At 48.0% G+C, this 10,256-nt stretch overlaps 1 protein-coding gene across 1 annotated transcript; it reads left to right on the forward strand.

The window, feature by feature from the left end:
- Positions 1-7,241: 7,241 nt before the first annotated feature.
- LOC117735327 (transcription factor jun-B-like) lies at positions 7,242-9,141 on the forward strand. The gene has a single exon (XM_034539870.1). It carries the CDS (start codon positions 7,630-7,632, stop codon positions 8,620-8,622), a length of 993 nt encoding a protein of 330 aa, XP_034395761.1. The 5' UTR covers positions 7,242-7,629; the 3' UTR covers positions 8,623-9,141.
- The last annotated feature ends 1,115 nt before the right edge of the window (positions 9,142-10,256 follow it).

Raw genomic sequence — 10,256 nt, forward strand, 5'->3', positions numbered from 1 at the left:
AACTGCTGCCGCTGCTTTTCTCTGAACTATCCCTAAACCTGAGAGAATCCCGGTGGATTTCTGACACAAGCACACTCAAAGCACATGTGTGCAGCATGGCTGGTTGTGTTGCTGTTTGTTTGTATTAATGAGGATTTGAAGGTGTGTGTGTGTGCGACTTGAAACTTACTTACTCCCCTGTCATTGGCTCAAACTCTGTACCTCATCCTCCTTTGCCAGCCAGTGATGTCATCCCCGTCAAGGTTATGACCTTCACCTATCGTTAGTATCCCCCCTGAAGGGATTCCCTGGTCTGGCTTTACCTACGCGATGACGTCCTGCTGTCTAGCACTGCAAAGTTTCCGTTGAATTTATTTGGACCCTGACGGGGTGGGTAACCAGGAAGTGGACCAGACACTGAGGATGAGACTCAACACAGACAAGAAACAACTGCTGACAGGCAAAGAGGAAAGGGGAGGTTTGCAGAGCGTATGTGATTGTTCCCACACACACACACACACACACACTGGTGTATGTGATCTGTTACCGAAGATTGAATTGTTTATCAGAGAGTTACGGGTTGCAATGAGAGCAGCAGCTGCTTTCAAATCAGCGTGTGATGGCAAAAACAAAAATCCACAGAGGGTGAACAACCGCTCGGGTTGATGATTTATATTATCCTAAAAACAATAACAGATAATGAGCTCTACGGAGGCTGACAACACCAACGCCATGTTTCGACCACGTGGCAGATAAACAAGCAAAAGAGGAAACTCAGGCATCGTGGAGCGGCTGTGGCCTGGTGACCGAGCCAAACCATAACTGAGGAGAACCGCTCATGAGGCCGCGCCAACGTCACTTGACAGCCGGGATCGAGTGTGTGCAGGCTTTGGTGGCGGAGAGGAACTGGTGCGGTATATTAGTTGCCACTTCAAGACTGCAGAGGAAATGTGTGTTAAATCTCAAATCTCTGCATCTATAGTTGCCCTCACACACACACACACACACACTCTCACACAAAGATCTGGAGCCAATTGTTCTCTCATGCCACAACACCCCTCACCCCCGCATTCCCCTCTGCTGCGCTAAATGCGCTCTTGTGCTACAGGCTCTGTGGCTTTTAAACCTTTTTAAACCTATAAGCCTGAACAGGGCAAGACCATTAAGAGCACATTCTGCATTCATTACCATGATTGCATGTGCGTGCACTATACACCAATAAACAGAGAAAGAGGCGGAGGACGGGGGAGAGACAACGGAGCCCAAAACCGGGTTGAAACCGGGAGAAAGCCACACGCGTTGACCTCCGGCAGCGACATCAGTGACCTACGCTTCGCGATCCTCCTACAGCTCCTGCAGGTTCAGGTTCACTGAGCAGGTTGGACGTGGGACCAGATCTTAGAGTCCCTTCAGTTGGCACAGCCATGGGCTTTTTAAACCCCGGGCCATCCCCTCCTTCGCTGATGCAAACAAGTCCACCGGGGAAGTAAGAGACGAGTTGTCTTTCTTCTTCTTTTGACACTGAAATGATCACAGATGAGCAAAAAGGATTCCTTTTAAATGTCACTGACATAAAATGCATCTCTAGATGTACAGAATCCACACAACAGCTCATTTTGATTTCACCACGTTGTGCGTGTCCTCGGTACAATGCTATGGGCGTAGGCGCAGTCTCTTTCATTCCAACTATCCTTTTTTTTACTTGCTTTGGCAGCGTTTTGAGTCATATATGTGTCCATCACCGTGTCTGGTACGTGTCTGCCGTTCAGCTTGAAGCCGTTTACGATTTCAGTCCAGCAAATTGTCAAACTTGGGTTTTAAATTATGGTCATTAATCCTATTTACAAGTCCTCGTTGTTCAAAATGAGAGTCTGGCTGTATTTTCACCATACCGCATGAATATCTTGCTTGAGATATTGGGTGATGTGTAAAGCCTTGCAGGCCTCGCTTTGGAACAAACCACAAATGTGAAGCTCACGGTTGCCACCAGAAGAGAAACCAGACTGGGGTCATCAAAGGGATCATTCGTCCTCTGGGGACCATGAATGTCTGTATGGTAATCGAATAGCTGTTTAGATATCTCATTCTGGACCGAAGCAGCAGACCGACCGACAGCCTGACATTGCCACCATCCTGAGAGCCATGCTGCTTGTGTGGCTAAAAATAAATCTTATCAAATTGAAATTCTCTAGTATTATTTCTTCAAGATCCTTCCCAGAAAAACATGATTACGATTAAAAACATCTATCAGTTTTTCTGAAAACAAGTCCCAGTACAATTAGATCACGGGCCCCTTTAACGTAACACAACGTTCCTGTGCAATACGGAGGCCGAATGCAAAGACCTCAAAGAAGCTCCAATAGTAGACGCATGTCCGGCTTGTAATCAACCAAGCGTCTTTGATTAGAAAGATCGTGTTATTGGCACACAAAGGCAAAATGAAGTTGAAGCTGTCAGTCATCAGCCGGCTCACATGTTAACAAATCAACATATCCAGTTTGGGATTAATGGAGGGGAGCGGAGGTAAACACCATCGGACCATCATGTGATGTTGACGAGGATGATGATGATGATGATGATGTAAACGATGATGGATCCCTCTATTAATAGACCTGGCAATACAGTAACCGCAGTCACAAAGGAGAACAGCGACGCTATGGATGAGAGGCCCCATTATGTCCAAATGAAGGAGTCAGCCACTCTGTCAAGAGGGCACTTAACAAACAAACCTCATCTGACTGAGCCTGTCTTTCTTTTCCCCCTTGCCCTCCCGCTCTCCCTGCGCCTGCCCCGACACTTTTCTGCTGAGTGGGTGTTTGGAGGAGTTGTGAAGGTCAGGGTAAAAGACTCTGAAGTGAGGACTGAGCTCGGGGCCTTGACCTCTGATTGACCCCGGCCGCCCTAGCTTTCTCTGAGTCACGGAGATGGAGCAACCGAAAGGGCCGTGCGTTGTGGAGGAGCAGGCGACAAGTAGGCCGCGGCCCGGCTCTGACAAAAGGAGAGTTGTGCAGAGGTGGCGAGGCACAATGAGAGGAGGAGGTGAGGAGCTCAATCCCCAACATAAGCACCTTATTGTGAAAGCCTGCTTTGTTAAGAGACAGAATATATAGGGTGAGGAAATTAAGGGGATTTTCCCCGTGTGTAGGAATGTAGGACATTGTCAAAAAGATGTACCATTGGAGGACTTAGGCTGTCTGAGAGGACGGTGCAGAAAGATTAATAAAGAGGACACCAGTGTGCAGAAAGATTTCTAGCATGTAGGTCAGCTTATAGGACACTGCACAAATATTTCTACATTTAGGGCATCCTAAAGGGCTTTTTATTATGTTTTCTCCACTGGCAGGGCATCCTAAAGGGCTTTTTATTATGTTTTATCCACTGGAAGGGCACCCTAAAGGGCTTTTTATTATGTTTTATCCACTGGAAGGGCACCCTAAAGGGCTTTTTATTATGTTTTATCCACTGGAAGGGCACCCTAAAGGGCTTTTTATTATGTTTTCTCCACTGGCACGGCATCCTAAAGGGCTTTTTATTATGTTGTCTCCATTGGAAGGGCACTTCAAAGGGCTTTTTATTTTGTGTTCTCCACTGGTAGGGTACCCTAAAAGGGCTTTTTATTATGTTTTCTCCATTGGAAGGGCACCTTAAAGGGCTTTTTATTATGTTTTCTCCACTGGGAGGGCACCCTAAAGGGCTTTTTATTATGTTTTCTCCACTGGAAGGGCACCTTAAAGGGCCCTTTATCATGTTTTCTCCACTGGAAAGGCACACTAAAGGGCCCTTTATCATGTTTTCTCCACTGGAAAGGTACCCTTAAGGTCACTTTATCAGGTTTATCTACAGTAGGGGTACTTAAGAGGGCACTTTATCACATGTACTCCACTGGAACGGACCTAAAGGTCACTTTATTTAATGTTTTATTTTCTACCATAGGGGCATTAAAGAGGGCACTTTCGCTGCATTTCTTTTGAACACGCGCCGCCTTTACTGACTTGATTTTGGAATAAAGCCACAAAATGTCAAAAGTTCATTCTACATACTGTATATGGTGGTCAGAAAAATAAACTCACTTTAATGAGAACTAAAAACATTTTCCAGCGCAGGAGATGTGGGAGACTGTGGATAGACATTTCCACTCAATCTTCCTTATCTCTTCCCTTCAAGCAGATGTTCACATTGTGGTCAAACAAATTCTACACTCATGAATACTCCACCCTAAGTGATATACGTGCTTATTCACGCACACTCACACACACTCACACACTTTGTTTAATCTTACGGTAAACAGCTTCTTTCCACCCTCAGGCCTTGCTTGCCTTTCCCCAACTCACCCAGGAACCAGAGCAGGTAACACTCAGTTGGTTTTGGCACTCGTCCATGTGATCCCGACTGTTAAAACCGAGTCTGTTGCCAAGCAGCTTGTCCTGCCTTGGAACTCTTTGAAAGTTTGCCCAAAAAAAATATGGATAAAGAGCACGAACACAAAAGCCTGGCGCAGATTTGTGGGTCTTCTTTAAAAGAAGAAAAGAAAAGCAGAACTCAGAGGAAGGAATTTATGTACTTCAGTACACAGAACAACTCTAAATCTAAGCAGACTAAACAGAAATGTGACTAATCAAGATGTGACTAAGACGTCGGCCACCTTTTCTTTTTTCCTTTTTTTGCAAAAGCTGAAACCTGATAACAGACATGTTCAACTAATCACCACGTGTCTTTGCCGAATCCGCCCCAGAATTCACAGCACTACTGTTCATGATGTGGTGATGAACAGAGATTGTTCGGGACCCCAAAAAAACGAAGCAATATCACATATGAATCTGTAACACCTTGTATATCGGTCTCAACGTTCACACGTTGGTCTCTCCCACTGGCTGGGTGTGTTTTTGACTAACATTTGGCAGGATGGCACGGTGCCAACTCGCGAGTGTAAACACTCATCGCTGTGGACCCTTTACTGTTGTGCTCTGCCAAAATGTCACTAGGGCTGTGGTCAGACGCCACAACAAGCGCTGAATAAAACGTAAACCCCGAGCAGAGCCGAGCAGAAACAGGCAGCTGCACAGAGAATAGCATTTATAAGGGAGGTGGCAAAGTGAAGGCATAACACTGCCAGGAACTGTTGTTTTCCCCTGTTTATTCATATTCCCATGGATACTGACAAAAAAAGGCAGTCAAGAATACCAGAGAATTACTTGACATTAGGTCATCAGGCACGGGGAACCCTAAAAAGTGGCGCTTTCAGACTTTCGGGCACAACTTTCAAGTCGTGTCGCTGAAGATGGTGAACGGGTTGCCTCCTCCTTCTCTGTAGCATTTTTCAAGAAGACGTTGAGTAACTTCCCTATACGCCTTGACTTGATAACAGGGTCTGTCGGAGCAAATATCTCCGTATGTGCTTTTTACAGCAAGTACATGTTGTCACAGGGTACTTTGTGAGTGTTCAGTGTCGAAGGGAAAGGCTGTTGAAAGCTATCCAGTCTCCCCCCCCCCCCAAAAAAAAGGTGGGGCTGCACTTGTTTTGTAATATTTTCAAATGTGATGATGTTCTTGTTATTTCTGGTCATTTGGGACCAGTGATTCCCAACCAGGGGGTAGACTTTAAGTAATATCTATATTTTAAAATGACTTTGAGGAATGTAATGCCTCAATGTACTGATGCCTTTATATGACCTACATAAGTAAAGTAAACCATCAGAAAGAAGATTGGTTATATCTGTAAGGTTATTTTTGAATTCTTGTCTACGTTGCCACCAGGTCGGATTGCGGCGAAATCAAACAAAATCATGCCGCTTCACCAAAAAACGTGGGGCCTCCAACCAAAGGGCCCCCTGCAGCAACCAGCTTCCCGTTTCTATATTTCATTACTCAACGCATGTATTCTGTATTTATCAACGGCGAAGAAGCCCATTGCTGTTGATGTGTTTCCTGGTCATCCTTCGGGTGCAGCTGGAGGATTTAGCGTCTGCGAAGCAAAGCATCCTACCTGACTTGTTTTGTCTGTGCGGCGATGTGGGATACATCGGCGGAGGCACTTGTGTTTCGCGTGGGCGTTGGTAAAATTACAAGCCGGAGACAAAGGTTCCCTTCTTCACAACTGAAACAGGTGCTGCGCTCTTAGAGAGGGAGCTGCCACTCCACTGCCCGAAAAAACAAAGCCAAATGAAGGTTGTTGTTTGTTGTTGTTTTTGTATGAAACAGGCTTTATAGATCAAAAGGCTAAAGATTAGGGAACAAGAACCTTCCTGCTTGAGATAATTGACTGTGTTTGGCTCGTGGCCGCACAAAGTTTCCTCTGTTTCCCACGCGTGATCAAAGCAGGCTCACTCAGGCATCGTGCCCAACATCAGCAGTACCTCGCAAACCTGTCCTATACTGTGGGGGGGGTGTTTGTCCTGTCACTGATCACACACACACACAGTGTTCTGCTTTAGTGGTGTAAAGTGTGTTTTAGGGGGTACCACAAGATCATTTAACGTTAACATCAATGACAAATAAATCCGCAAATGAAAAGACAGAGACTTTGGACCGTCCTTCCACAGACATGTTTGTCCACCCCGCCGAGGGAGAAAGTCCCCGACTCGATAACACACGGACGGGGTTTATTCAGGAGCTGCAGGACTGCTGCTGGAATAAGGCCCGGCTGGGCGTGGCTTCCCGGTTCTCCCGGAGAAGGAAACCGGAACGTCATCTTGCCCTTATAAGGCCTCAGGACTTCCTCCGCCGCACGGATCATAATAAACAGCACGGCGGTCCCGGCGTTTCGCATAGAGGCCACAATTCGGGCTGCACGTGAGCAGATACGCATTTTATACGCAAATAATGGCGCTTTTTTGTTTTCGTTTTACAAAAACATGGCTGTGTGAACTAATCTAAGAGAGACATCTCACCTCTTCGCTTATCCAACGGGACACTTATTTAACCCACAAGGCTGCATAAATGAAGCGGGCTCTTCTATTTCTGATCTCCGCTGCGATGCCTCCTTGGTGCGCGCGCTCTCTCTCTCTCTCTCTCTCTCCCTCCCTCTCCCTCCCTCTCTCTCTCTCTCCCTCCCTCTCTCTCTCTCTCCCTCCCTCTCTCTCTCTCCCTCCCTCTCTCTCTCTCTCCCTCCCTCTCTCTCTCTCATGCCTACAGGCTTGTTTACAGTCGCCTCTTCCCGGCAATAGCGTCACTCGACGTCGCACTCGCTGGGCGTGGTCAGCGAGCAGCGCGGCCAATCGCGACGCCGCACAGCCCTGGCAGGGTGCGCGTGTGTATGCCTATATAAAACAGCACGGTTTTGACCCGTCTCAACACACCTCACAACAAGCGCCCGAGACCCGCCGCACATCCGCGAGTACGGATTGCAACACCGAGTTCATAACTTTTTTTTTTTCCTCCGCGGGATTGCGAAGAAGAAAATACAAAAATAAGACAGCAATCAGACACTAGAGGAAGACTTGTGACGCTGAACTGTTGTTGGACCTTGGACTTTCACTCTTTCCCTTTTTTGATTATTATTATCATTATTGGGACACCGTTGAGAGAGAAGACGAGTTGCCAGAGTTGTTGCGCGCGCTCTCTGCTGACACTGACATTTGTTGATTATCGAGAAAGTGTGTCTCTAAAAAAAAGACGCAGCTGGTAAGCTCACTTTTTCCTGTCTACGACTTTATGTCTACAAAGATGGAACAGCCCTTTTACCATGACGACTCTTTTATGTCGGCGTATAGCCAGTCGGACGCAGCCATGCACGACTACAAACTGCTAAAGCAGAATATGAATTTGAACTTGACAGAGCCCTATCGCAGCCTGAAATCACAGCTCCAGCTGAGGGGCGAGATCGACCCGTACCAAGGGGGGCACCAAGACGTAGGGTCGCTGAAGCTCGCGTCACCGGAGCTCGAGAGGCTCATCATCCAAAACAGCAACGGCGTGATCACTACCCCAACCCCGGGCCAGTACTTCTACAACCGGGGCATCACCGATGAGCAGGAGGGCTTCGCCGACGGCTTCGTGAAAGCCCTGGACGAGTTGCACAAGATGAACCAGATGCCCCCTCCCAACGTGTCAATCGGAGCTGGTGGAGTTACGACGTGTTCGGCGGTGGCTTCCAGCATCTTCGGCTCCGCCCTGCAACCGGAGCCTCCCATCTACACGACGCTGAACGCCTACTGCCCGAACACAAGCCTCTCTTCCGCATCTAGCTACCCGACGGCCACCATCAGCTACCTGCCGCCGCACCAGCAGAGCCACCAGCAGAGCGGGACGCACGGCGCGCAGTCGTTCCATCACGCGCTGCCTGGCTCCGGGCTTCATCCGCACCGGCTCGTCACGCTGAAGGAGGAACCCCAAACCGTCCCCGATCTGCTCAGCAGCGACTGCTCGCCTCCGATGTCCCCGATCAACCTCGAGACTCAGGAGAGGATCAAGGCGGAGCGCAAGAGGCTGAGGAACCGGCTGGCGGCGACCAAATGCCGGCGGCGCAAGCTGGAGCGCATCGCCCGGCTGGAGGATAAGGTGAAAGGTCTGAAGAACGACAACGTGGGGCTCTCCAACACGGCGTCGGTGCTCCGGGATCAGGTCGCGCAGCTCAAGCAGAAGGTCCTGACACACGTGAGCAGCGGCTGTCAGCTGATGCTCACGAGCAAGTTGGAGGCGTTTTAAAAGGACAGAGACTAATGACTGAGTCAGAAGTAATTAACACTGGAGTCGCGCTATGCACGCGCAGCACCGGGAATACCGGGCTGGTGCGTTGGCAGCAGCGACAGCAGCACGGGGCCGACGCGCTGTGTGCAGACAACTCTTTGGGCTATTTAGGGTGAAAAGACTGACGAAAAATGGTACTTCCGAATGCTGGACATCGTTCAAAGCACCATTCGACCCCTGACACCGGGGCAGCATCCAGACCGAGCAGACACTGAGCAGCGCCGCGTGCACAGACAGACCCACGAGTCGGGGTTTACTAATGGTAGAAAGGTGGAATGATTATTGTATTTCTTTGTACTTTTTTTGCAACTGATAATGTCATGCAATTCTGCATTTATTCAATGTGTAAATTATTTTTTTGTGTGTCCGGTTGATCCGGGCAAACCAATGACGTCAGATGTTTACACTGTCTTTTTTTTATTATTTGTGATGTGTATTTAAGTAAAGTGTCTCCAAATGAAACGGAAAAATGGTGGACTTGAGTGTCTGTTTTTTTTACATATATCAGTCTAAAACGCAACTCATATAAAGAGAAAAGGGAGATCGATGAGGACAAACGAGGGTTCTTTACCCACGTTGTGAGAATAACCGTTGCCATGGTTCCCCCGGCGAGGAGCCCTTACACAAGCACGTTCACGTTTCATACATTCAGCGTTTTTACGCACAGAGCGTAGCGCGCGCACGTAGACCTTTCCTTATTACGCACGAGCTTCTCCATATACGGGCATGCTGGTGAAGACTCCGTCACATGGGACGGTTTCTGGGAACCCCCGCCCAGGTAACGCAAACTGGTTCCATCTTAATCCCTCTTTCTATTGCATAGATAACAGCTATGAGCTCCACGAGGGTGGCGGAATTTCCTTTTCGTATTACGCAACTTTAGACTTTAATAAGCTTGTTGTATATAGATAGATCATTTGCTAAATGACTGCATGAAGTAAGAATTAAATACACAGTTTTCACCATGAAACGTGATATATTATGAAAGGGTTATTATAAAGTAATCCCTAGAAAGCCATAATCACATTCTCAAATCCGTCAGGAGCAATATGTCGGTGGCCTTCACGCGTCAACGTCGCAGTACATATTTCAGGCGTCAGTATAATAATAATAAAAACATTTTTTTTTTATTTAAAAAAAGATTTGCAGGAGGGGAAGTGACAGTGGCTCCAGGAATTCCGGGGGCGTCTCGAGATGCCACGCCGCCGCTTGGCAGAGCAATAAGCGCGAGTGGGCGTCCGGAGCGCGCGGGAGCATCTTGTGTGGATGGAGGGAGATGGCGCGCGCTGCCAAGGACAACATTCTTGTGGGACTCATCAGAGGCCAAATATGTGCGGCACCAGGGGCTCAAACGACGGACGGATGTATGGAGAGAGGGGCGAAAGTCCCGCGTTAGGTGTAAGCGAATGAGTCATTAAAGCACTCACGCTATTACCCAGGGGTCACTGAACGTGCTTTCCGGGGCCCCAGACGCACATAACAATGTGGGGGGAAGCGACAGAAGGTTAATTGTGCACTAAAGTGACTTAGGGGACCATTTGGGAGCTTATAAACAGGGAAATATGTAAAGCCAATAAAGTGTGTGAAAAAAA

The sequence above is a fragment of the Cyclopterus lumpus genome, chromosome 8 (genome assembly GCF_009769545.1).
Source record: "Cyclopterus lumpus isolate fCycLum1 chromosome 8, fCycLum1.pri, whole genome shotgun sequence".
NCBI classification, from domain to species: Eukaryota; Metazoa; Chordata; class Actinopteri; order Perciformes; family Cyclopteridae; genus Cyclopterus; species Cyclopterus lumpus.

What these genes read in the sequence shown, in the direction of transcription:
- LOC117735327 (XM_034539870.1), top strand. Translation starts at nt 7,630, where the DNA reads ATGTCTACAAAGATGGAACAGCCCTTTTACCATGACGACTCTTTTATG.